General features: G+C 39.2%; 3 protein-coding genes and 2 pseudogenes across 5 annotated transcripts in view; all 5 read left to right on the top strand.

The window, feature by feature from the left end:
* Positions 1 to 5,691, top strand: part of LOC144661085 (uncharacterized) — a 36,239-nt pseudogene extending 30,548 nt beyond the window's left edge. The window contains exon 2 of the transcript XR_013572198.1: positions 935 to 5,691. The product of XR_013572198.1 is annotated as an uncharacterized LOC144661085 (transcript). The remainder of the gene's footprint in view (positions 1 to 934) is intronic.
* LOC144661081 (uncharacterized) overlaps positions 1 to 5,815 on the top strand; it is a 33,569-nt pseudogene extending 27,754 nt beyond the window's left edge. The window contains exon 4 of the transcript XR_013572196.1: positions 5,691 to 5,815. The product of XR_013572196.1 is annotated as an uncharacterized LOC144661081 (transcript). The remainder of the gene's footprint in view (positions 1 to 5,690) is intronic.
* Positions 1 to 27,599, top strand: part of LOC144660952 (uncharacterized) — an 87,989-nt gene that overhangs the window by 59,578 nt on the left and 812 nt on the right. The window contains exon 2 of the mRNA XM_078521672.1: positions 24,883 to 27,594. Within this exon, the coding sequence (XP_078377798.1) occupies positions 24,918 to 27,594 (2,677 nt within the window). The 5' untranslated portion in view covers positions 24,883 to 24,917. The remainder of the gene's footprint in view (positions 1 to 24,882; positions 27,595 to 27,599) is intronic.
* LOC144659269 (melanocyte-stimulating hormone receptor-like) lies at positions 11,212 to 12,126 on the top strand. The gene has a single exon (XM_078519689.1). The coding sequence runs from the start codon at positions 11,212 to 11,214 to the stop codon at positions 12,124 to 12,126; it is 915 nt and encodes a 304-aa protein (XP_078375815.1).
* Positions 19,560 to 27,599, top strand: part of LOC144661120 (methyltransferase-like protein 27) — a 73,188-nt gene continuing 65,148 nt past the window's right edge. Inside the window, exon 1 of the mRNA XM_078521830.1 lies at positions 19,560 to 19,578. Coding sequence (XP_078377956.1) covers position 19,578 — 1 coding nt within the window. The 5' untranslated portion in view covers positions 19,560 to 19,577. The remainder of the gene's footprint in view (positions 19,579 to 27,599) is intronic.

Here is a 27,599-nt window from a genome sequence, read left to right as displayed (position 1 = left end):
GAAAAATGCCCGGATCGATAGTGCCCGCCCGTGACTGTTTTTTTTTGTAAACAAGCTGCCTGCGGAAAAAAACCCAGCCAAATTTACTGCATTTAGTGGGTTTCTCGTCTGGTTTTGTTTCGTTTGTTAAATTTCGGCTTTCAATTTAGTTTTTTATCCTCAACAGTAAAAATGATTCACGATGCGTGTTTTTGTATGTGCGCGCGGAAGAAAATTTAGTGGTGAACAATAAAGACAATAGAGTGTTTCTGTCTCGGAACTATCGGTCTGATAGTTGCCCCTTGGAAATTTGATGTTCTTAAAACTAGCATATTTGCCCTCGAAGCTTCGCTTCTCGGGCTAATATTTGTTTTAAGAACATCAAATTTCCGCGGGGCAACTATCAGCCGATAGTTCCTCGACAGAAACACTCTATTGTTAAAATACTGCTCGTCCGAGAAAAATGCCCGAATGGATAGTGTACAAGCGTGCCTGCAGACAATAAATCCCAATCAAATTCACTGCATTAAGTGGTTTTCTTGTCTGGTTTTCTTTCCTTTGTTTAATTTCAGCTTTCAATTTAGTTGTTTTATCCTGACTAGTAAAAAATCATTCACGATGCATATGCTTGTTTTTTAATTGGGCGCGCGTAGTGGTGAACAATAAAAACGATAGATTAGTCTCGGAACTATCGGTCTTAATAATTGCCTTTTAAAATTTTTTCTTTTCTTTAAACTAGGACATTAGCCCTCAAAGCTATTTGTTTTAAGAGCGTCCAATTTCTGCGGGACAACTATCAGCTGATAGTTCCTCGACAGAAACATCCTATTGTTTAAATAATTTAACATATTTGTATGTCCTGTTAAATACATCGGGCCACTTTTTTTAAAAACGATACTCCATATTTTTTGTTCCATTTTGTTTGCTAATAAAAAGTGTCATTGTGTTCACAAAGGGGTTGCAAATCCAAATAACAAAAGAAACATGGCCACTGCAACAGAATACACTGCAGATCAACTGAACTACTACAGGATTTGTTTTGTCACCACGGATATTCTGGCCGAAGGTCGCGATCAGTCTTCAAACAGGAATGGGACAAGCGTTACAAAGCAACAATGGGAGAATGGAAAGATGAGCCTCGGAATGGAATGGACTTCTATAATGCAGAATCTTCGCGAAACCAAAGAAGAAATGCGCATCTCTTGGCTACCATGATGAATGGAGATAGAGGTGAATGGGATTGTACCATGCTGTTTTACGCCATTCTTTTCTCTGATTGCGTCGGCCCCGGCCTTTGCGCGGTAGTCCAATCGCATGTAGATGATCTAAGAAGGTTTCGAAACGAAGAATTTGCTCACATGCCACAAGGCAAACTTTCAGACGCAGATTTCCAACATGTTATGGGTAAAGTTCATGCTGCATTTCGTGGACTCGGTCTATCCACTGTGCAAATTCAAAACGTCGCAAACCAGATAACCTTTCCCACGGAGGAGTTAACAGGTGTCTTAAACAAAGTTGAAGACTTAAAAAAGGAACTTCAAGAAAAAGAGAAGCAACAGGAGGGACTTGCGAACAAGCTTCAAGACAAAGAAGAGCATTTACAGGGTATTGAACATCAGCTACACGAAACGGAAAAAGAGAAACGGGTGCTTGAAGATCAGCTTCAGAACGATATGTCTCCATTTTGCATTCTTCCTCCCAAACCTTCACACGATATCGCACTTCGCAACTGTGAGGTGGCTGATATTGCACAACAGCTACAGGAGCTTAAACGTACCAGTGAAAACAATTTAAGCTACCTGTACATCTCAGGTAATCCTGGAAGTGGCAAATCGCAGCTGACCGGTCTTGTAGCTAAGCGATTTTTCGACGATGCCCAAGAATATCCAAGCGCTACTACATTCGTGATGACTTTAAATGCTGAAAGCCTAGATACACTACTGGAATCGTATTTCTCTTTCGCTCGACAATTAAAGTGTCCAGAGTATGCAGTAACAACTATCCTTCAGTCTAAGGATTTGAAAACAGACGAAAAGATTTCCCATCTGAAGACGCTGATAAGCGCAAAACTTGATTCTTACACAGCGTGGCTACTGGTAGCTGACAACGTTAAAAGCATATCTCAAACGCTTGTCCATTTGCCGGAACGCGGAAACGAGCAATGGGCAAGAGGTCAATTGCTAATAACAACACAGGACACTGCGTCTATCCCTTTAACGAGCTCTTTCATTCGACACATCTCTGTGAAAAAGGGTATGGAGCCCGATGATGCTATTTCATTCTTAGTCCTCCTTTCAGGTATCGATGACAGCGATACGGTAAAAGTGGTTGCACAAGCATTAGACTACCAACCACTTGCCTTAGCAAGCGCCGCCACTTATGTCAAACAACTTCGACACAGCAAAATAACATCTCATTTTTGCTGGCACGACTACCTTGAGAAAGTAGAAAAGGGTCAGCGTGTAACTACTGAAACTATTCTTGCGAAGGCGAATCCAAGCTATCCAAAATCTATGACAGCAGCAACAACACTAGCTGTCAAAGAAATAATGGCATCCGACAAAGTTATTGATCATACATTCAGTTTTCTTTCCCTTTGTGGGCCACAGCCATTAAATGTTGATATTGTGATCAATTACATTCTGATCGTAGATGACGAAATTCAAGATAAAGAGATGATTATCACAACGATCCAGAGATGTTCCTTAATTCTGATTGAAGAAGCAGATAATGTCGTCGACATTGGCGTCCATCAGGTTGTACGTGATGTAATCCATACCGTAGTGAAGGAAAATCCGGAAAGTCGACATTATAAAGCCGTGAATGGGGCTGTTACAGCATTTGACCAGTTCATAGACGGTATACTACCAGAGGGACAGTGGTTGGACGTAAATACTGTGACGCACACCAAGCGTATATCACCACATTTAAAGACCTTCCTTTTCAGTATTGAAAATTTGGTTTCGGAAGCAAACATTTCTAAAGTCTTCAAAACTGGAATGTTAAAGCTCGGTCAAACTTGTCAGAACCATTGCGACTTTCACGAGGCCGAAAGATATTATAAATATTCATTAGCAACTTTTCTAGAACAGAAAGGACCTGAGCATGTTGAGGTTGCCTCAACTTACACTTACTTGGGGTCTGTTCACAAGGCCCTAGGTGACTTTGAGCAGGCCAAGGAGTATCATCACCTTGCTCTAAACATTTACCTGAAGGCGCTTGGACCTGAGCATGTTGATGTTGCAACTACTTACAGTAAGTTGGGTTCTGTTCACCAGGCCCTAGGCGACTTTGAGCAGGCCAAGGAGTATCATCACCTTGCTCTAAACATTTACCTGAAGGCGCTTGGACCTGAGCATGTTGATGTTGCAACTACTTACAGTAACTTGGGTTCTATTCACCAGGCCCTAGGTGACTTTGAGCAGGCCAAGGAGTATCATCATCGTGATTTAAACATTTCCCTGAAGGCGCTTGGACCTGAGCATGTTCATGTTGCAGCTACTTACAGTAACTTGGGTTCTGTTCACCAGGCCCTAGGCGACTTTGAGCAGGCCAAGGAGTATCATCATCGTGATTTAAACATTTCCCTGAAGGCGCTTGGACCTGAGCATGTTGATGTTGCAACTACTTACAGTAAGTTGGGTTCTGCTCACCAGGCCCTAGGCGACTTTGAGCAGGCCAAGGAGTATCATCACCTTGCTCTAAACATTTACCTGAAGGTGCTTGGACCTGAGCATGTTCATGTTGCAACTACTTACAGTAACTTGGGTACTGTTCACAAGGCCCTAGGCGACTTTGAGCAGGCCAAGGAGTATCATCACCTTGCTCTAAACATTTACCTGAAGGTGCTTGGACCTGAGCATGTTCATGTTGCAACTACTTACAGTAACTTGGGTTCTGTTCACCAGGCCCTAGGCGACTTTGAGCAGGCCAAGGAGTATCATCACCTTTCTCTAAACATTCGACTGAAGGCGCTTGGACCTGAGCATGTTGATGTTGCAACTACTTACAGTAACTTGGGTTCTGTTCACCAGGCCCTAGGCGACTTTGAGCAGGCCAAGGATTATCATCACCTTGCTCTAAACATTCGACTGAAAAAGCTTACAGTGACTTGGGTTCCGTTTACAAAGCGTTAGGCGACTTTGAACAGGCCCAGGAGTTCCATGATCGCGCTGTGTGCATTAGATGTAAAAGGCTCGGAGCTAATCGTGTTAATGTCCCAGCTGCTCTTGACAGTATGGCTGCTGTTCAGCACCAGTCACTTGATCTACAACAGTCGACAGAGAGTAACAATCCCTCACAAGATTTTGGGCAAAAACAGCATCACCGTGTAAGAAACACTTTTTGCATAGTACTTTAAACGGTTGAAGTCGGTTGACAACTTTTTATCGACACCAATGTTCTTATAAATGCGAGAAATCACGAAATTGGTAACAAAAGAGTAGGAATGAAGAATAGTCGAAAAAACCAAGATAAGTTTTAAATTTGTGCTGACAGTAAAAGCATGCATGATTTCTCGTGGATTCATTTGGGTCTATTATCTGAAATCTCTTCGAAACGTCACAACTCATCGAAAGCCGAGCGTGTTTGTGCAGCTTAAAGGTACTATTCGAGTTTATATATTTGTTGAGTAAATGCTTAAATGAATTAAAATAAGCTGCGAAGCCGTTGTTAAATGTTAGAGAAAGTGATTATTCTCTCTAAGATCGTGACACGTGTTTATTAGTACGCTGCTCTCGGCTCGAAAGTTAGCAATTAGTGTTTAACAATAAAAATGCAAGCAAGATAGAAATACTTAGTCATGTGTTTCAATTAAGTAAAAAGTACTTTTGATGTTAGAGTGGTTTTACTTAACCCGTGAAACAAGAACTGTTAGTTAGTGTGTAATAGTGCTTACTAATTAGTATTAGTGCGTGGTACACAAAAGAGAAAGAGTAAAAAACAAGAGAATAACTAATTATAGCGGAATAATAAGAGCTAATACGAAGAAGTAACGTCTACTATCCCACTATCTATTTCACGGGTTTAATAAAACAACTCTAGAAGTTATAGGTGTTCGATCATTCAAAATATAATACCGAAATATTTCAGGCGCTTGGGACATAAAACTGTACCGACTTGCTTTCTAAATTTAACTGATCAATTACTATATTCTTTTAACCTTATCATTATACACACAGATGTAACGTTTCCAAGGAACCAGTTCTTCCCTGAAATATGTGTGAATTTCTTACAATTTTATTGCATAGGCAACTGAACACTGTAACTTAGTTGTTTTTAATGTACACCTTAATTAGAACTTATAAACCATTTTTCTCGATTGAATCGGTTTCAAAGATACTTCTTGGGCATCATTGCTGTTTGAAATATTTTCTGTTTTCCTGCTGTGTTACCGGAGTTGTCTATGTACACACGGGTGTTTCTGTCAAATTTTACTCGTTTTACTGACATCTCGGATGTTTTTAGTAGCAATATTTAATTACTTTAGTATGTTTTCTTTCACACTTTACACAAAGGTGCAAAAAAAAAAACTAAAGCAGTGATGTTGCAAGAACATGTTTGTGCCCAAGTCACGTTCGGATAATGGTATGGATAATTTCTAGTTGGAAGTTACATCTACGAAGCTTGTATTTCGCAAGAATTTTCTTAAAACACCTATGTCGACCTAGAATTTCCACAACATCATTTTTGACAATTTTAATTAGCACTAGTCTAAACTTTTATCTTGTAAATATGTTCCTTGTAAACCTTTTAATGCTCGTGCTACCTTGTTTGGACCTAACATGCTCTTACTATATGACATAAAGATTTAGGAAGAAGAGATCCCTCGCAAAGAAACGTTTTCGAACTTCAAGGTTCATGTCAAGGTGGCGTGCGACGCAGCCGCACTTGAATATGGAACGAGCTGCGCATGAACTTACGTAATTCTAAATTTGCGAGTTTGGCATTCTTGACAGCTGATTGACAGCTCGAGTTTGGTCCAAATAAAAGAGCGCGAGTCGAATCGAAAGATCAGAATTGTAAATGCTGGTGATCAGAGTGGTTTTTGCAGCTCGTGTAGCCAAATAAAGTAAGTTGGACAGAAATTGAGTGTTAAAGTTGAATGCTAATCCCCCCAAGAAAACTCCCTTCAACATTAGCTAACTATTCACATGCTTTCGTTCTTTACTACAGTAGGTTACGGAGAGTTCCCAAAATCATAATTACTTCACATTTAAACATGCAATGTTGGTGTGAATTTCTGTGCCTTAAACCGCTTTGAAATATTGCAGATGACTCAACAAAAGAAAATACAGTGGCGCCTCGTTAATAGAAACACAGATGATACCACAGACCATAGAAAGCGACTTCATTAACGAGGTTATAACATTAAGCGGCCGGGTCGTTTTTTAAGGGTTGCGCGTTTCTTTTATAAAAAATACCCTCATGCCAGAACAGGAACAGAAGTAAAGTAAATGCCTTTAACTTGCGAAGAATGCACTATTTGCTGAGGCAAAACTAGAACTAACCCTGGGGAAAAAAACAGGTTTCGCCCTCTCCAATTTGTAAAAATTTTACCGATGACCCTCCCCTCTGAGGCCACGCCCCCCCCCCTAAAAAACGTACCTTCCTTAATTTCATTTTAAATGTGGTTTTTTATTGGCTATTGGTTTTTCTTCGTTTCTGTAATCTTTTGAGTGAAAGAACAGGTGTTTTGCTCCTTACGGGTTACTGAATTGATGGTTTAGTTTGCATAAAAATTCATTTTCGAAGTTCAGTGGCTCATCGCCATTTAGATTTAATAAAATTTGTACCACGTTCAGTATTTTTAAAAATAAAATTTTGTTTACAGAACGGCAGGGAAACTGTCAATTGTTAGTTTTCTTTAGTAATATTAATTTTCTTTAATACGCAAAATTTCCGTAACTTAAACTAACCAACATCAATGAAGTAATTGTTATGAAAAATTGCTAGCCTGTTGGCGCAGTGAAGTAGCAAAAAGTATCGCAACTTGTAACACGGAAATAAAAACAATTAATTCCCATTCTTAAATCTTTATCAAGAACTTAACATAGACTCACGTTTGCGGTTGGAAATATTAGCACTGCACTTTTAATAGCTTTTACATAAGAAAATAAAACCATCGGCACACTTTGGCACTGTTTATATTCAAAAAACAGATTTTTTTAAAAAAAAAAAAAAGATTAAAAAACAAGAAAAAAATTACAGCCGGATACGCTGCCAAGAACTTTAGCTCAATGCCGCAAGGTGCAGTTAATGATTTAAGCTTATATTATTAAGTGCTTTTGTTGCTAAAGAAGAAGATAGATAGCATTCAGCTGATGATTCATCTTTGTGTCACAATGTATTCATTTCTTTTTCAATGAAGATTATATAAGATAACCAAAGAACACTGTCGGAATAGTGTAAAAGACATCTTTAATCACAGTTATTGCTATCTAAAATGTCTTAAGTAGAAGATATTGTAATTAGAATTTTTTGATTTCCTGACGGTATTATAAGGAGTATGATTAACTTCACATCTAGATTATATTACTTTGCATTTGACTTCTTTTTATTATTCGACAATTCATGCAATACAAACAGTTTTTACACGACTTTCGTGTCTACGTTTTACACTTTGTGTTTGTACCCCGCAACTGAAGGCGTTACTTGGTAAGTAAACATTTTACTCTTGTTACAATAAACCAAGAGAAAATAAGACCAAACAGATACTAACCGATGTTAAACACTCTCCATCGACAGCGTAGAAGACTTTACTTATCAAAGGTTTAACTGGGTTTGTTTTCTCGGACAATTCCCCATATTCAAACTAGTTTTGTAATGTAATCATAGGAAACTAGTAAGCAATCAAAGGTCTCTTCGAGATATCGACTTTTTTTGCATGAAGTGATGAGTAGAAGGTTTATCCTGGGCATTGTTGTTCGAACATATCATGGAAGAATTCAAACGACTTTCAGTTCAAGCATTTTTTTATTTTCGCGGAGTAAAAGTCGCGACGGCTGGGTGCTTTGCGACTCATATACTTTGGCTTGGTTAAAAAAGGTAAACTTTGACGTTTGCCTTTAACATGTTTAATCGAAATAGTTGTTTCCTTTCGAGTTAGAAAGATTTCTACTCGGCTTAATGCAGAAAAATAACGCCTGATCGCAGGTTAGGTTACGCACGACAGAGTTACCTTTTGTCTCGTCACGCAATCTTAACCCCACATTGAGAGTTAAATTTTCGTTTGGATATTACCAAAAGCCGCTTCTCCTTGTTATTCTTTACCTTACGGCTACACATCCCATTTCTAACGACTACATTTCCAGCAAAACAGTTGCTGTTTATTTTTCTAATGACGATGCATTAACTTCTGAACGGAAGAAACGTTTAACGTTTACTGCTTCCACCGGAAGTAATTTCACAACAGGCTACAAAACCGACACTTAAAAGAAGACCACCAGCTGCAAGTATACAATGTACAAGACCAGTTTTCTGTTTTAAAGAAATGCCGCACGAAGTTGGTGTGTTTAATTTACGAAATGCTCTTTATTAGAAACATAAAGCCGAAACTTACCACACAATCAGATTCTGTGCGTGATAAACTGAATTTTATTTAAAATCTTAATATGCTAATATATTATCACACCCTAGATCACTATATAAGCCTGAACTCCGTATTATAATTTTAACTTGATAATGATGACATGGCGTCATCGAAACGTCGTTCTATTTTCCTATCGCTTATTTTTCTTCTCAAATGTTTCACAAAACATTTTGTTCTTCGAAAGCTACAAAAACACTTAAATATCACTTAACACATTTAATGATGTTGCAATTAGCGAAGCGCACTAATGACGTCACAGAATTTGACCCCCGGTGTGAGTCAAAATTCGGACAAACAAATCGCTCTGTAAGAGCAATGTATGGTTGGCGGGCACTTTGGAGGCATATTTAGCGATTGTTTCACAAAACCATGGCCAGATTGGCTCGGACTTCGGAAAGCCTTACCTGTGCAACATAGAAAGCTCAAAACTATTATTGAATGGATTATAAAGGCCCGATTTGCTGCCGGGATTTGCTGAAAGAAAACATTTATTTTTATGAGAAATGCAAAGCGTTTACACTGTTCTTAGCATAATATTTCCGCCCTCTATCTATCATGTGTCGAAACAGATCGGATGGCCGGCGATCAGTGCCGTCAAATTCGGGAAGAATTCTGAACTTCTTGCAAACGACGATCTTTCCGGTGCCTAAATGAAGCAAACATACAAGTGCTATCCTTCGCAATTATATAATTCGATAGTAATTCGCTATCCGCCGCTTAAATTTCTCGGCAGCCTGAATAATTTTGCAGTGGAAAACTAGGTGTCATTACCGGATCTTCGACTAATAAATTCAATTTTGGGACATTTTTTGGATACCTTCAATCTGTTTTTCACTTACTAAAGCAAAAATGTTTGAAATCTATCATTTTTCGAGCCTTTCGAGAATCTCGGCCTCAAATTGTGCCTTTCTCGCCCTTTTTTTCTTGTCAAGAATGCGTCCCCTCCATACAAAGCCTTTGCCAAAACTAAAATTGTTGTCCGACTCACGACTCACTGTGGTGAAATCTATTTTTAGTAATAGTGCGCTTTGCTAGATGATGTTCCAATTTTAAATTGTGCAACTCAGCAGAAATAATCAATTGTCATGAAATGAGTTCCTTTTGGTTAACTATTAGCAACGTTTTAGTGTGTTCGTGCGGGTAATGTTTGACCTCCTGACCTCTTTCAGTGCTTTGGCTAAATTAAAGGCACGGCGCCGCACAGTAAAATCTTTAGAAAAGCAGTCACTTGAGAAACACACAAGTCGTGTTTGCGTTAGTCACGGAGTGAACGTGACATGAATTTCCTTTACCACGTCATCTTTTGCTTTTTAAAACCACATGCCTAGCCGGAAAAATGCCTGCTTAGCATGCAAATATTTATTTTGTTCCGAATGTTCAATAAAATAACCCAAACCAGTTCATTTAAAAGAAAGCCAAATCACGCCAAAATAAAGAGTAGACTATAAAGGCTACCCATTGTGTTTCTCCTTTTAGCGTCTTCCGACAAGCTTTTGGTAATTCCCCTGGCGCGATGACCTGTATCCCGTGCTTTGACACATTCTTGCTGAGCTTGCAACTTACGTTTCGATAACGTTTCGATTCTCAAAATACCGTAAACTCAAAACAAAAATTGGGATATCCAGAAAATAAGTCGTTGTTTTGCAATATTTAACACGTTCCGGGTAAATTGTACGACTTGTACTCGCTCCGAGCCAAACGCTTGAGTAACACAACAATAAATATTTCACACAAACAGAGCGCAGAGTATTCAAACTGAAAATAGGTGAATGATTATTTATAGCTACAAGCGAGAGATCGCGTGACATGGGTCTGACGTAGTGGTAGTTTTAAATAGCTTGGACATGTCCAAGCGGTCTTTGTTTTCGCTATGTGATTTTAGGTTAAATTAATATTAGCCCCTAAAGACTTGTACTAGTAAAAATTGCGTTCTTAATCGTTTTAAACTTCGCAGCCTTCGAGCGCTGAACCCCTTACATTCTTAATTGTTTATGTGACGTAAGATTTGGGCTACTCACGTTTTTTATTCTTATATAATGTTTGTAAATTTGACAAGTCACGTTTTTTCTACAAGAACGGAAGTGCTGAAGCACAGCTATAGAGTGACACTTTACAAGTCACGCGCTTTGATCACCCACAGCGGAAAGTATTCCCTTGAGAAATTAAAACAGTCCCTTGAGAGTTAACAAGAATGCAATCCCTTCCGGTTCAGATTTTAGCCCAGGTAAACGCTATTCTACTTTTTTTGCTTGTAAACAAGCAAAAAAAGTCGAAAAAACGGAGAACGATAATTTTATCCCAATAACTCAAAGCCTTGATAACTCGATCTTCCCGCTAACTCGAACCTTCAAAGTCGATTACCACCGTTAGAATTGATTTATTTATCGCCAGTTCACCTTCGTGTTCTTTCGCGAGAAATGTTGTCCGAAACCCTTTTAAACTTTGGTTGACGGAAATTTTGGAAACGTTTTCGCCGGCGATTCGATTTGAAAAATCGCGTATCAATGTTAACGGTGGTAATCGTTTTTGCCCATATACTGTAATCATCACCAAAAAGGTGTTTTAGTTCCTGTTTTTTAAAAAATATATATACATTTTTTTCTTAAATAGATTTTACTTCCCCCTTGTTAAAGCTTGTCCACATGAATGCCACAAACTCAACTAGCGAAGATTGCCAACTCCTCCAGGGGGAAATATTCTCACAAGAAAATTACATTGTCATACTGATATGCATTGTTATCAACTTGGTGACGTGTCCCGTAACCATAGTAATGAACGTGCTGGTGATAGTGACCGTGAAGACCAGGCAGGGACTGCAGAGAACGTCTAACATCCTGTTGGCTTATTTGGCGGGCAAAGATCTGCTGGTTGGAGTGGTCAGCCAACCGCTTTTAATCACAGCGTTGATATTCCTAATGACTGACTCGTTTACTGCATATTGCACAGTCTACAACGCGGTCACGCTAACAACCAACCTCTCAGTCATAACATCGGTGTTTCATTTGACTTTGATCAGCATCGACCGTTACGTGGCGATAAAACATGCGTTGCGTTACGAAAGCATCGTGACCAAGTCACGCATTACTGTCGCCGTCGTCTGCAGCTGGTTGTCAGTGTTAGCTCATGTTGTCTACGCTTATCTTGTGACCGGGAAAACGCAATTTTTCGCTCTGTCACTAATGGTAGCAGGAAATTTGTCAGTGATCGCTTACTGTCATATTTCCGTTTACACGATTTCTCGTCGTCACAGGCGACAGATCATATCCCAGCAGATTTCTCAAGCAGCTATCGCAAAATTCTTGGAGCAAAAGAAAGCGTGGAAAACTACAACAATCATAATCGGTGTTGTGTGTCTATCCTTCTTACCAGGCCTAGTAAACAACGTGTCGAGGATCTTCATCTCTGGCGGAATCTTTGAAAACAGAAATCACAGTCTGTTTATTCCTGTATTTTTTACCTGTATGATGTTAAATTCACTTTTTAATCCGATGATTTACTGCTGGAGGATCAGACAATTTCGAGAAGCTCTTCTTGAGCTTCTTGCAAGGAATAATTGAGACCAAGTCTATTGAGGGGATGAGGCAGTCGTAATTTTAAGTCCCACGTTCAGTAGTCCATTTCGAACCATCTCCCTGTCACGTACAGCTAGTGTCACGCACAGTTACAGCTTAACTTACTATTTTCTTACAGTTTCAGTTTAAAATTTATCTTTCAAAGAATTTATATTTAGTTAATTAATTTTTTTCTACTTTTGCTTTAAAAAAGGTAATTTTTTACTGCACCGGTCTGCTGGTGGGAGGTCGGAGGTCTGAAATCGAAAATGTAGGGAGTCTGGGACGGCTAAAAAAATTCGAAAATTAATTCTCAGAATGACGTCTGATTTCTCTACGCGACTAATATAGTGACAATGGATGAAACTCTCAGCTTTCTGTGGTCGCATGTTTTTGCTACTTTGGGAGAACGGAAGTGGAATCTCATATTATAACCGGAAGTAGAAATGCTAATTGTTCAAAAGCCGACAATAGACGTAAAATCGCCTGCATATCGTTCTAAAAAATGTCTTAAAAACCCCTAAATACCACCACAACATTGGCCGTTTTTATACTAGAGACGAGTTACCCGTCTAGACGAGCTTCGGCAAAAATTTTGTTGCTCGTCTGGTTATGCGTCTCTAGTATAAAGACGGGCACAAGACGAGTTACCCGTCTAGACGAGCTACTTTTCGAAATGCATCTTGAAAGGCGGATAACGAAAGGATGCTCTTCTAGACGCGTAACTCGTCTTGTGCCCGTCTTTATACTAGAGACGCATAACCAGACGAACAACAAAATTTTTGCCGAAGCTCGTCTAGACGGGTAACTCGTCTCTAGTATAAAAACGGCCATTATTAATATCTTGAAAACCTAAAATTTGCGCTACCGACGACACCGTAAAAGAAACATTAAATCCATTATGTTTGCCCAAAACAGCATCTTCTTGTGACTATCAGTCATCACGCTGGAGTCAAGCGAACAGTGAAATTTTTATGTTACTTAGAAATGTAACATTTGTTGCTGCAATTCAGTTCGGAAAACCGTTGCAACGTTGAATCGAATTTACAGAAAACCTCAACCATACCCTCTTCCCTGAATCATTGCTCGTCCAACTGCTTCAAATTAAGTTTTAAGGTCCAAATCAGCTGAATAAGACTTCTTAGTGAGACTACAAGGAAACTCCAATAATCATTTAAGATATAACAAACCACACATGACAGAGGTAATGCTCTAACCTTCCACCCTGCACATAATTTTTTTTATCCTATTTTCCTCTTCCCTTCATTTTCTTAATAGACCATTTGCATTATGACGTAAAAGCGCAAAGACTTCTGGTAGTTGTAGTTATGTTCGCGGGAAATTTTGAATCGTCATCAAGCCCGCCTGCCCAAGAAAATCGTGATGGAGGTAAAGAAAAATACTCTCACCGAAGAAGACGTCTCTGGGGCGACATTTAAAGCGCAAAAAGCAACCTCTCAGTATAAAACCAAGTCCGTTACAATGAAAAAAAAAGTTATGCAAGAAATTGTATATTTCTGGGTTGCATTTTGCAGCGAAGTTTCAACGAGTGTTTACTCCACTCGAGTCCGCGCGGTTATTTAATTAAATTCCTAAAAACTTTTGCTTGCCAGGTATTTTCAAATAATATACGAAGACGCAATATTTTACCATTTCTAAACATGGGGGAGTACAGTACATGATGTCTCCACTCGAGTCTCACAAGTAATCGTTCATCAACAAGATTTATATGGAAATAAAATTAAGCTTATATTTGCTCGCACAGCCCTCGCTCGGATTGAAACCACAGCTGTCATAACTGCTACTCGACGGGTTGACATTTCCAGCACAAAAACAAGAAAACTTCTTTGGTAAAGAATATAAATTTGACGAAAACAGAAATACAATTTTAATTGATAAAAAACAAATAATCTGTATTCACCTGCACAGGGTAGTTTTGATTGATCAGCTTAAAACTGTTTATGATTGATCCTTCATGATTCATCGATGAACCTCGATTGAACGAGGGAATTTATTTGACTCGTTTCTCTGTCTCACTGTAAAAATAAATTAAATTGACCGTCCCGCCGAACAAAATTTATTCACCTGCGATCGATGGAAGCGATCGTTTGTTGAACGTCTGCAAATAGATGATAAACAAAGTCAATCTTTGCCTTGCTTTCACTTGATTCCACACAAATTTAGTTATATCCTAGAATCGTCCTTTCAAGCAATCTGTTTCCAGTGCGCGATATTTTAAAGCTGTGATGTTAGGCTAAAATTATTTACGAAGAGAAGTTGTCGGCCGCGATGAATGAATTTCTACCAAGTCAACTCCGCCGCACAACGTACATATTAAACTTGCTTGAACACGAACAACATTTGTTTGTCTGTCTTGGTTAAAACACATAACTCAGTCATTTTTTATTCCAAAGCTATCATCCTGTTTTCTATATTTTTGACAGGTAACTGAAAAAATAAATGTATAAACAAATTTCGAAGCGACAATAAGAGCGTGAACTTTAGCAGCTCAACTTCAGATCAAAATAAAAGTCCTGATGTCCACCTTCACGCTTGGCTGCCCTTAGCCAATCATAAGGCAGAAATGGTTTTTTTCCCGCGAAAACCAGAAGTCATTGCGCTTTTACTAGTCAGGTGCCCAGGAGTCCAAAATGTGACACCCACGGGCATTTTTGTCTGATTTTTGGCAACATAGCCATTTGTACTAAATCGAGTACGCTGATTTCGAAAATCAATGTTGCCAAGCTTAATTCTTGCGTTAAGATGATGTTTTGATGCATTTAATTATGACGTCATGGTCCAAATAAGGAATTTTCTTTCCTTTAGCTATTTTAAGCATAATACATCCAGAAATTCATTTAAAGCATTGTTAGTGTGCTGTAAAAATGATTTCAAGAATTTTCTGAGAGTTTTTACGCTGTTTCTGTGAAAATCAAGCCCTTCAGTGACAATTGACCACGCCCTCTTAAACAAAATTCACCATATCGCGGGAACCTTATCACGGGTGTAGTTTTGTTATTTTGTCAAAGAACAAATGCGATATTTGTATTAACAAATCGCTATAGTTGCAATAAGAAAGAAAAATATGGTCATCGTGCCACGCTGAAGCTAAGAGCTAGCGAGCATCAAGAATGACGCCATTACAATTTTCATATATCGAGTTTCCCTTGTTTCTGCATTTTGTTTAAGTTTTGTGGTAAACTAAATGAAAATAACATCATAGTTAATGTCGTAATATATCATCGTTGTTTTAGTTAGAGATAAAACTTTATTGATTGTCTTGTATATTGCTGAATCTAACTTATTTCACAATGCACTTTGTCTGTTATAGGCTCATGATAAAGACTTTGGTTGAACGCATGTAAAATTAACGAATTTAAAATGATCATAACATTGCTCCTTGCTTTCAGGTTTAAATCTGTCTATAATATTTTTAATCAATATCGGTAAATATTTTTAATATATCTTCTGAACTTTTTTAAAAACACTGAACTAATATTGCTTTTTAAACAAGTTTCTTTAAAGCGCTTTAGCGCAGTTTGATATAGCAATTAGCGTCGGTCTTGGTGCATCCACACAGCCCAGTGCACATGCCATGCGTTTATCTAAATTCATAGCGAAGAGGCACATATATAGCCAGTGGTCAGATCGGATTTCATACATTCAACAAATAAACGTTTTCTGCGGAGGTAGTGGTGTCAGCTTTGAGGACATCTTCGTCGACCGAGAAGAGAAGAACAAATTTTTCTGTGATAACTCTCCACAGATGAAAGAGGTGCTGTTACAGCCGGTGATGGTGTGAGATGGTAACAATGAACTTGACGAGTTATTAGGAAGATTTGCTGAGAAATCCTCTAAAGTTATTTACGTTAGATTCTCTGAAGTTCCTGCCCATATCCACACTGTTGACGAGAGCTTAGCACGATCGATGTGCCAGGAGAAGTAACAGCAAGTCTGTGCCTCGAGTGGAAACTATAATGTTGTCGACATGCCCGCTATGACTGACTGCATAACGAACAAACTTCGTATCGGCTTCTTCTTGGTTGGATCTCAAAAAGGCTACATCTAGGCCAGAATCTGAGCAGAATCCACTTCGTATGAAAAACCACCAGATATACTACGATTGCAGAGTCAGTGCCTGCGAGACAAGTTCATCTGAGAGAATCCGTGCAAAGTCCGCTTTGTTGTCTCCTAGTGCCAAAAATGCTCGCCACTTCATCGGCCGCAACTGAACCTCTCTTACGTACTTTAATGACTCTGCTCACAGGCCGCGCCGTGTTCTCGGAGCGTCGACTTCTTATCGTTGCTTTTATGGAGTGCCTCCCATCGAGTAACACATCAATCCTCTGGTATCTAGGACCTTTCCGTAAAACAGTGTTTACGTAACATTTCGCAAACCCACCGAAAGCATTTGCATTTTTTGGTTTGCCAATAGCTGCCACCATAATTAGTATGCTGCCACCAGGGCGAAGCCATCGAAGAACAAACTGACTCTAGGCACTTGACCTTTTCTTCTGAGAACGTCTTCTAAAATTGACTTGTTTCACACTTGTGGGGTTCATTTCTGCGAGAAATAGTGGCACCGGCATTATACCTCAGATGCTGCAATATGGCTTGCATGTTTATCTCGCGCCTGCCTTCATACACCGTGACTAGACAACATAGAATACTCTGGTTTCCATGCAAATTTAAAGTCATTCTCTTTTTGCGGCTAGTTGCAGCACTTTTAACTTCATAAAGGCTGGCAAATAGAGGTGGATTATTCTTGCGAACAGGGTCACGAAAGTTTGTCTTCCATCCCTTCTTCCCGTTCCCGTTCTTCCTCTCTGTCTGAAGATAGTAGCCTCCATTCCACGAATCGTTCAAGCTGAGTCTGTCCAATCGAAAGATCTTGTTTTATTTCTAGAGTCACGAGTTCTTTCTTGACAATTTTTTGCAATGTCTCATTTGTCCGTGACAAGAACAACCCGGATTTTGTTGTGTGGAAAGTACAGAATTCTCAGCTTCATTATCCTGCTTCTGTCTCTCCTTGCCACTCTCTTTGTGGATAAAAGCAGTCGTTATGGTGTATGTCAAGCATCGCTGATGTTTGTGGAGCAATTCAATTACTACTTTTTATTAATACAAGAATCACATTCATTTTTAAACAAAATGTTAACACTATACCCGTGATAAAGTGATTTTTTATGAGAGGGCGTGGTCATTTCCCACAAGACGGCTTGATATTCATAGAAACGGTATAAAAACTATCAGACAAATTCTTAAAATCATTTTACAGTATACTAATAATGTTTTGAACGAACTTCTGGATGAATTATGCTTAAAATAGCTAAAGGAAAGAAAATTCCTTATTTGGACCATGACGTCATAATTAAATGCATCAAAACATCATCTTAACGCAAGAATTAAGCTTGGCAACATTGATTTTCGAAATCAGCGTACTCGATTTAGTACAAATGGCTATGTTGCCAAAAATCAGACAAAAATGCCCGTGGGTGTCAAATTTTGGACTCCTGGGCACCTGACTATACGTCATAATGCAAATGGTCTATTCCCGTTCTTTATTAATCGGGCGGGGCCTGGGCCCGATTCATAATCTGTGTCAGATTTTGTCGTTTTTTTTTTGTCGGTAAATCGTTCCAGAACCTCGCGGCCCAGCCGATCCCTTGGTCACGGTCACGCAAGTTTTCATAACTTGCGAAATATTACGTTCAAATCGTACAAGTTTTAATGTTCACTCCCTGGAAGCTGTGTTACAAAATCATTCCCGTCTAATTTTACGAGTACTCTATGCTCTGTTAAACGCGAAATATATATATATTTTTGTGTCCGGCATTTAAGTCTTGACTTGGAGCGAGTACTGGAGATTCGCATTGCAAAATCTTGCTTTCTTTGCCATGTCCAAACTATTTTAATATTGTGAACGCAATACCAATTAATAAATTCCACGGCTCAGACACGCACAATTTTTACGGCTTCAAAACTTTCGAAATTCAAATACTTTTCGAAACATTTCTTGGTCTTATCTTGAAAAAAAAAATCAATCTGAAACATCTTTTTGGAGATTCTTACGTTTGTCTCAGAGCGAGTACTAAATATTCAAATTGTGAAAGCTATTTTCGTAGTAAACACTACGTCATTCACGCAATTTTGTCTTCGCCGGAAACTGCAAGCGTCACTGCAGTGCACTTTTTTCAGCCAGACTCCACTTTAAAGAAATTTTATGAGGAAGAACTGTTTTATTGAAGCGTTTGACTCAGAGTGAAAACAAAACGCCGTATTACGTACCCGGACTGTACTGAATACTGCAAAACAACGCAGTTTGACATGTACAAGTGGTGCAAGCTAAATAAAGAACCATTAGGTCATGACAGATTTCAAAACCGTAGCGATCAGCCGATCACTCGCGTTTAACATGAACACTCTGCTCTCTGAAATGTATAATTTTGTTTCATTCCATATTTTACAAGAAGAGAGGGCTGAATATAATCACATAGAGAAAACAAAGACCGCTTGGACATGTCCAAGCTATTCAAAACTACCACTACGTCAGACCCATGTCACGCGATCTCTCGCTTGTAGCTATAAATAATCATTCACCTATTTTCTGTTTGAATACTCTGCGCTCTGTTTGTGTGAAATACTTATTGTTGTGTTACTCAAGCGTTTGGCTCGGAGCGAGTATATGTCGTACAATTTAGCCAGAACGTGTTAAATATTGCAAAACAACGACTTATTTTCTGGATATCCCAATTTTTGTTTTGAGTTTACGGTATTTTGAGAATCGAAACGTTATCGAAATGTAAGTTGCAAGCTCAGCAAGAATGTGTCAAAGCACGGGATACACCTCATCCGCTAAACGGAGAAATACAATGGGATGGCCTTAGTCTACTCTTTATTTTGGCGTGATTTGGCTTTCTTTTAAATGAACTGGTTTGGGTTATTTTATTGAACATTCGGAACAAAATAAATATTTGCATGCGTAAGCAGGCATTTTTCCGGCAAGGCATGTGGTTTTAAAAAGAAAAAGATGACGTGGTAAAGGAAATTCATGTCACGTTCACTCCGTGACTAACGCAAACACGACTTGTGTGTTTTTCAAGTGACTGCTTTTCTAAATATTTTACTGTGCGGTGCCGTGCCTTTAAGCCAAAGCACTGAAAGAGGTCAGGAGGTCAAGCATTACCCGCACGATTATAAACTGCTTGCAGTTCTTGTTGTCATTTGTTGACCCATTTTCTAATAAATTACTTTTCATTCTCCATGCCGGCACGGCTCAGTGCGTGTTCTGAAAAGCCGGTTTGTAATATGTCAAAAATAGACACAAACGTCAACATCACGCGATGTACTTTGCATGCCGCACTTTCACTTTCTTTCTTTTCAATGAGTCCGCACCTCCGATCGCTCCAAACTGGTTGACAGAATTGATGGCAGAATAAGTTGGAAACGTTCTAAATAGTAAGTATTTAGTTTAATGCTGGTGTGCTGAGGTTCATTGTAAACTAATGAGTTGTGTAGAGCTCATCTTTGATAGAACTTGCAAAATGTATAAAATTCCATCGTTACATAATCAAAGTCTCTTCGAGATATCGACGTTTTTGCATGAAGTATGAGTCGAAGGTTTATCCTGTGCATTGTTCTTCGAATTTATCACTACAGTTTCTTTGTAGTTTAGTTTAACAATTTCCTATCTTCGCAGAGGAAATGCAGCCATATAATTTTGTTAAAAATGGCTCATCCGCGCCGGGTATTTAGACACATACTCCTTAGCATTACACAAATAAACAGTGCAAATTTCACCGAGATCTGGCAATTCTATACTTTAAAATTGCAAGGACCTTTCGAGGCAGTCGATTACGGCAGCGAAATTAGCAAATGAAACAGCAAAATATGCGTTCCACGCTTTGTTTTTGCGACGCCATATTTGAATTGTTATAGGTAGACCGCTGTTCAATGTGTTCAAGGCCGTATCGTTACGATTGCTCCACGAAAAAGCAGATATTTCCGATTACTGTCGGAGAAAACATGGCGCATATAATTGCAGCATAAACAAATCGTTACATGTACACTCAAGCTGCGTTTTGTCTAGGCTCTGCGAGGGTCGGATATCAAGACCCAGGATTAAACAAAAGCCATATATACAGTTAATGTTTCAGTGAATGCTTTCGAATTATATTTGAAGATGAAATACGAAAGAATTTTGCTGTCTTTGACTGAAACTCCACTCGAACTGCGTAGATACGATCGCATGTTGTAAAGCCGATTCATGCAACATTTCTGTCAACGCGAAATCTCGTCCCTAACGACCTAGGCTGATGACGAGTTTTTAACCGCTCCTAAGCTAAAAGAAGCCCCCATCTCTTGCATTTGTTTTAACTTCAATAATATCTTTGAAAAGAGCGAGTTTTTTGGTATGGTTTATTTTTGACGTTTGTAATTTTTAAACGATGTAAGTGCTAGTGATTATTTATTCGTGTTTTAGTTACGCAATCCATTGTTTGTGCGACGCTTTTTATAGATCGCCTTTCAGACACACGTGCGTTGAGATAAGAAAGCTGACATGTCACTTTTAAAATTGTTGTATAACGTTTGTAAATGTGACAAGTCACGTTTTTTTCCACAAGATCGCAAGTGATCACCCACAGCGGAAAAAAGTCCCTTGAGAAATAGAGATTACTCCATGGAAAATGCGCGCGTACGATTTTTATTCACGAGTTGAGTAGTATCAGAAAACGAACGAGTGAGCGTAGCGAACGAGTGAGTTTTCTGATACAACTCTACGAGTGAATAAAAATCGTACAAAGCATTTTCCATGGTGTAATTTGTTTATTTTATAGATACCGAGGTTTTTGAAAAGCGAATTAAATCGCTCGACTTTTTATCAGTTAAGCGCGTGTTTAGGAAACCCATTCATCTGCCATAAACTAAAATAACTAAAACATGTTTGTCTTTCAAAATCACATCTTTAATGAAGTAGCACAAGAAATGAGACGTCAGTTTATACTCTCACAACTTTTACAGAAACAACTTTTGATAGAAAACCTGACTGAGACTTGTACAAAACTTGCAAGTTCCAGTTCAATGTTTTAACAGAACAAAACAGCGCTAAACGCTGAATAACTCAACGCGAACTCGAGCGAACTTTTACCAAATTAAATCAAGAAAACAGTCTGCCAAAACCAAGGACAAACCTGCAGTGTCTTAGTCATCATCTGAATCAAAACTCGCTACAATCCCTCGGAGTGAAGACGGCCCGTATTCTTGTCCTTCCTTTGTGCGAATTTTATACTCAAAGGTTTACTGAACTCGGCAGGAGGAATTTCGGTTATCTCGCTTCGTGTTTCTCTTTTGTTTGAAGAAACGTTGTGACAACAAGGCCGTCTTGTTCGTTTTCTTTATAGTGTTTTGGTTTTCCTGTTCTGCAATATAAACGACTCGGTGGAGCCGTTAAAAACACAAACGTGTCTCCGCCATGTCGCCGGTGTTTACGACGAGAATCAAAATGGCGATACGTGTTGTTCACAAGTGAGTTTTCGTCGTTCGCGCTTGTGATTGGACGAACGACGTTTTTTCACTAGTGAGTTTTCATCGTTCGCCTTTCCTATTGGCTAATTCATTTTACGTATCATTTGTACGCAATCGTTTTTTCGTGAGAAAATCTCAGTATCTATGATATAAAAAGCAATACCGCCAGCTACGCAGGCTAGAGTATTGACGGCCAATATTTTCAAAAAAAACATCAAATTAGTGGCCACCTAACCGAAATAATAACACTAGTTGGTAATCAACAGCTAAAAATTACAAACGGCGCGCCATAGTGCAACGTAGAAAGCTCAAACCGTGGTTTGAAACAAAAGGTTTGTCAAACAGAGCGATTATTCAATAAATGTGTAAAATGTTTTACTCTCAGTTATTGAATGGATTATAAAGGCCCGATTTGCTGCCGGGATTTGCTGAAAGAAAACATTTATTTTTATGAGAAATGCAAAACGTTTAGACTGTTCTTAGTGGCACATTTTCCAACACAACAGAGCTAACCTCAGATTTATGCCACCACAAAATTACACAAAGAAACGCTCGTCCGATCGGTCCCCTTGCCTGACCCGAATATTTTAAGAGGTCAATTTCGTTACACAATTGTCGCGGCAAATACTATTTATTATACACTGATCGAGCTCGGCAGCTGTAGCTGCAGTCTGTAATAGTAATGGGGATAAATAACAGCTTTATTAAAATCAAACCCGCCGTCAATTCCATTAGAAAGGCGTTTGAATAGCATAATATTTTCGCCCTCTATCTATCATGTGTCGAAACAGATCGGATGACCGGCGATCAGTGCCGTCAAATTCGGGAAGAATTCTGAATTTCTTGCAACCGACGATCTTTCCGGTGCCTAAATGAAGCAAACATACAAGTGCTATCCTTCGCAATTATATAATTCGATAGTAATTATATTCGCTATCCGCCACTTAAATTTCTCGGCAGCCTGAATAATTTTGCAGTGGGAATCAAGGTGTTATTGAATAGTGCGCTTCGCTAAATGATGTTGCAATTCTAAATTGTGCAACTCAGCAGAAATAATCAATTGTCACGAAATGAGTTCCCTTTGGTTAACGATTAGCAACGTTTTAGTGTGTGAAAGACTTGTACGAGTACAAATTTGCGTTGTTAATCGGTTTAATTAATATTAGCGCCTAAAGACTTGTACTAGTAAAAATTGCGTTCTTAATCGTTTTAAACTTCACTGCCTTCGAGCGCTGAATGAACCGCTTACATTCTTAATTGGTTATGTGACGTAAGATTTGGGCTACTCACGTTTTTGATTCTTATATAATGTTTGTAAATTTGACAAGTCACGTTTTTTCTACAAGAACGGAAGTGCTGAAGCACAACTATAGAGTGACACTTTACAAGTCACGCGCTTTGATCACCCACAGCGGAAAGTATTCCCTTGAGAGTTAACAAGAATGCGATCCCTTCCGGTTCAGATTTGAGTCCACTAAACGCTATTCTCCTACTTTTTTTTGCTTGTAAACAAGCAAAAAACGTCGAAAAAACCAACCCGTGAAAGCAAAGTACAGAACAAACTCGACTAGGCACAGTTTTAAATTCCTAAGCTGTATCACGGAAGTTCGGTCATTTACGGTTTAATATTTTCGCTCGATTACGAATGATCAAGAAGAGCAATTAAATATTCAGCCATGGTCTACTTGTTTGCCAGAGTTTTGATGCCCATTTACCAGAAATAACTAAATCAAAACGTGGCAACAGCGATTCATCATATGAAAACCAGTCTTAGCCAGGTATTGGTGATCCAATTGGTGAAGCACTGTCCAGTGTATGTTTTAAACTAACAACGAAAACAATATGCAACTTTGTTCCATCAAGCATTTTATGAAGTAGAACCAACCGCCACTTTTCACTTTGACAGAAAAATCGATGTTCTTTCGATGTTTTTTGTATGCAGGTGTCATTAACTTAACTAATGACCATTTTTCGTGGCATTTTTAATTTATACAATTTAGAGACGAAACACTTCGATTTCTATTAAATGTTTATCACTGAAATGTTTCGGTTCGTTTCCCTCAGAACAAGGTATTACAAAGTTTGAATAATAATTACACCACTTGGAGACTCCAAGCAGAACTAAAGAAATCATAAAAATACGCCCTTCGGCTAAGGCGTTTAATTACCAACACCACTAATATATTCTCTTGAATGGCACAGGTCCAAGTTGGAGGAGGTCGTAAAAAAACGAGGAGGACGTTGGCGACATTGCCGTTCATAAACCTAAAACTTTCTACCCATAACCTTTACTTGCATGCTCCTTTATTGTTCATATACCGTTAATGTTCTGTTTGTCGCAAATCCTGAATGCAACATAAACGTCTTAAATTCGCAATTATGTACCGTTGGAGACCCAGGGCCGGTTTTTGGGGCAGAATAAAAAGGAAAATCGCCCCGCCTTGACAAACTACACCTTGGTCTCGGAGATCGGTAATAATAAATTAATCTGAAGAATTGACAGAAAATTGCAGTTCATTAATAAACGTCGGGCCCCGATTAAACGCCGAATTCGAATAAACGCGGGGGGCGTTTAATTGAGAAAATACGGTATTTAAAATACTGTTGTAATTAACAGTCAAACATTTCGGCAATAACTTCTTCATCACTGTTTTGTAAATCCATGTGTTTGGAGACATCTACAAAACACTGATAAAAGTGATAAAAGGGCCACCCACAAAACTTCTGGGTGCTGCGCAGTGAAATCTTTTTGTGACAAACCTGTAACCATGCTGTTATAAACAAAGATGTATTTCTAATAATTAATATCGTGGTCACCTAACTCCGAGCATACAAATTAGGCCGCACTTTACGGACACTTGGCGGAGGAGGTGCAGGCGAGTCCATCGAATCCTGAACCATGCTTTTCAGCGTAATCTAGCTTCAATGTAATCATTACAAAGACCGTGCCAATAAGACAGTTTGCCTGGTAACTGTAGATCAGCATAAAATGTGACGAGTATAAATATCCTTTTAAAGTCGAAGGACCATGTTAACTAAACGACCCGCAAAAGATACGCCATTTACGACTGCAACTAGTGATAGGGAAAAACCTCCTCCGAGATATAACCAGGAAGGTGTAATTTGCATTGAATGCTGTTCGTGTACAATATTAAACGCATACAAGTGACTCAAGAGTTTTTCGCACTGTTTACATGTAAACGTGTCTCCTAATAAAAGTGCATTTTGTTCACACAGGGGTTGCAAGTCTGAATAACAAATTAAAAAAAAACATGGCCACTGCAGCAGAATACACGGCGGACCAGCTAAACTACTACAGGATTTGTTTTGTCGCCGCGGATATTCTGGCCGAAGGTCTGCGATCAATCTTCAAACAAGAATGGGGAAAGCGTTACAAAGCAACATTAGGAGAATGGAAAGATGAGCCTTGGAATGGACTGGACTTCTATAATGCGGAATCTCCTCGAAATCAAAAAAGAAATGCGAATCTCTTGGTTACCATGATTAATGGAGATACAACTGAATGGGATTGTACCATGCTTTTTTACGCCATTCTTTTCTCTGATTGCATCGGCCCCGGCCTTAGCGCGGTAGTCCAATCGCATGTGAATGATCTACGAAGATTTCGAAACGAAGAATTTGCTCACATGCCACAAGGCAAAATTTCAGAAGCAGACTTTCAAAATGCTATGGGCAAAGTTCATACTGCATTTCAAGGACTCGCTCTCCCCACTGTGCAAATTCAAGACGTCATAAACCAGACAACGTTTCCCACGGAGGAATTGAGAGATATCTTAAACAAAGTTGAAGACCTAAAAAAGGAACTACAGAAAACAGAGAAACAAAAACAGGGCATTGAATTCAAGCTACATGAGAGAGAAGAGCATTTACAGGGCATTGAACATCAGCTACACGAAAAAGAAAAAGAGAAACAGGTCCTTGAAGATCAGCTTCAGAATGATCTGTCCCCATTTTGCATTCTTCCTCCCAAACCTTCACACGACATCGCAGATCGCAGCAACGAGGTGGTTTATATTACCAAACAGCTCAAAGAGCTTAAAGAGGCCAATGAAAACAAAATTAGTTATCTGTACATCTCAGCGAATCCTGGAAGTGGCAAGTCTCAGCTGGCCGGTCTAGTAGCTAAGCGATTCTTCGACCATACCCAAGAAGATCCAAGCGCTACTACCTTCGTGATGACTTTAAATGCTGAAAGTCTAGATACACTACTAGAATCTTATTTCTGTTTCGCTCGACAGTTAAAGTGTCCAGAGTATGCAGTTACAAATATCCTTCAGTCTAAAGATTTGAAAACAGACGAAAAAATTGCCCACCTGAAGACGCTGTTAAGTGCAAAACTTGATTCTTACACAGCGTGGCTACTGGTAGCTGACAACGTCAAAAGCGTATCTGGAATACATGTTCATTTGCCAGAAGCTGGACACGAGCAATGGTCAAGAGGCCAATTGCTTATTACAACACAGGACACTGCGTCTATCCCTTTAACAAGCTCTTTCATTCAGCACATTTCAGTGAAAAAGGGTATGGAGCCCGATGATGCCATTTCATTATTAGCCACCCTTTCAGGTATCGATGACAGCGATATGGGAAAAGTGGCACAAGCACTGGACTACCAACCTCTTGCCCTAGCAAGCGCCGCCACCTATGTCAAACAACTTCGACAGACCAAAATAACATCACAGTTTGGCTGGCACGACTACCTTGAGAAAGTAGAAAAGGGCCAGCGTGTAACTACTGAAACCATTCTATCCGAGACGAATCCAAGCTACCCAAAATCTATGACAACAGCAACGACACTAGCTGTTAAAGAAATGATGACAACAGACAAAGTTATTAATTGCACGCTCGGTTTCCTTTCCCTCTGTGCGCCACAGCCATTGAGTCTAGATATCGTGATCAATTACATTGAGAACGTAGATGAAGAAATTCAAGAAAAAGAAATGATTATCTCGAGCATCCAAAGATGTTCCCTGATTTTACTTGAAGAAGAAGATAGTGACGTCTACATTGACGTGCATCAAGTTGTGCGTAATGTTATTCAGACTGTAACGAAGAACTATTCGGACAGTACTCATTACAAAGCCGTAAATGGGGCTGTTACTGCATTTAACCAGTTCATAGACGATATACTACCTGAGAAACATTGGCCACACAATCAATTTGCGTTGCAAACCAAACGAATCTCGCCTCATTTAAGGACCTTCATTTTAAGCATTGAAAATTTGGTTTCGAAAGCAAACATTTCTAAAGTTGTCGAAACTGGAATGCTAAAGCTCGGTAAAACCTGCGAGAATCATTGCGCCTTTCACGAGGCAAATCGATATTACGAATACTCATTAGCAACTTTTCTAGACAAGAACGGACCTGAGCATATTGATGTTGCAACTACTTACACTCACTTGGGTTCTGTTCACCAGGCCCTAGGCGACTTTGAGCAGGCCAAAGAGTATTATAACCATGCTCTTAACATTTCTCTGAAGGCGCTTGGACCTGAGCACGTTCATGTTGTAGCTACTTACAGTAAGTTGGGTTCTGTTCACCAGGCCCTAGGCGACTTTGAGCAGGCCAAGGACTATCATCACCGTGCTCTTAACATTTTCCTGAAGACGCTTGGACCTGAGCATGTTCATGTTGCAACTACTTACAGTAACTTGGGTTCTGTTCACCAGGCCCTAGGCGACTTTGAGCAGGCCAAAGAGTATCATCATCGTGGTTTAAACATTTCCCTGAAGACGCTTGGACCTGAGCACGTTAATGTTGCAGCTACTTACACTAACTTGGGTTCTGTTCACCAAGACCTAGGCGACAATGAGCAGGCCAAAGAGTATTATCACAATGCTCTAAAAAATTTTCTGAAGGCGCTTGGACCTGAGCATGTCAATGTTGCAACTACTTATAGTAAGTTGGGTTCTGTTCACCAGGCCTTAGGCGAC

This window comes from Oculina patagonica, chromosome 7 (genome assembly GCF_052425735.1).
Source record: "Oculina patagonica isolate OP01 chromosome 7, crgOcupat, whole genome shotgun sequence".
Taxonomy (NCBI): Eukaryota; Metazoa; Cnidaria; class Anthozoa; order Scleractinia; family Oculinidae; genus Oculina; species Oculina patagonica.
This window is presented reverse-complemented; position numbering and strand designations above follow the sequence as displayed.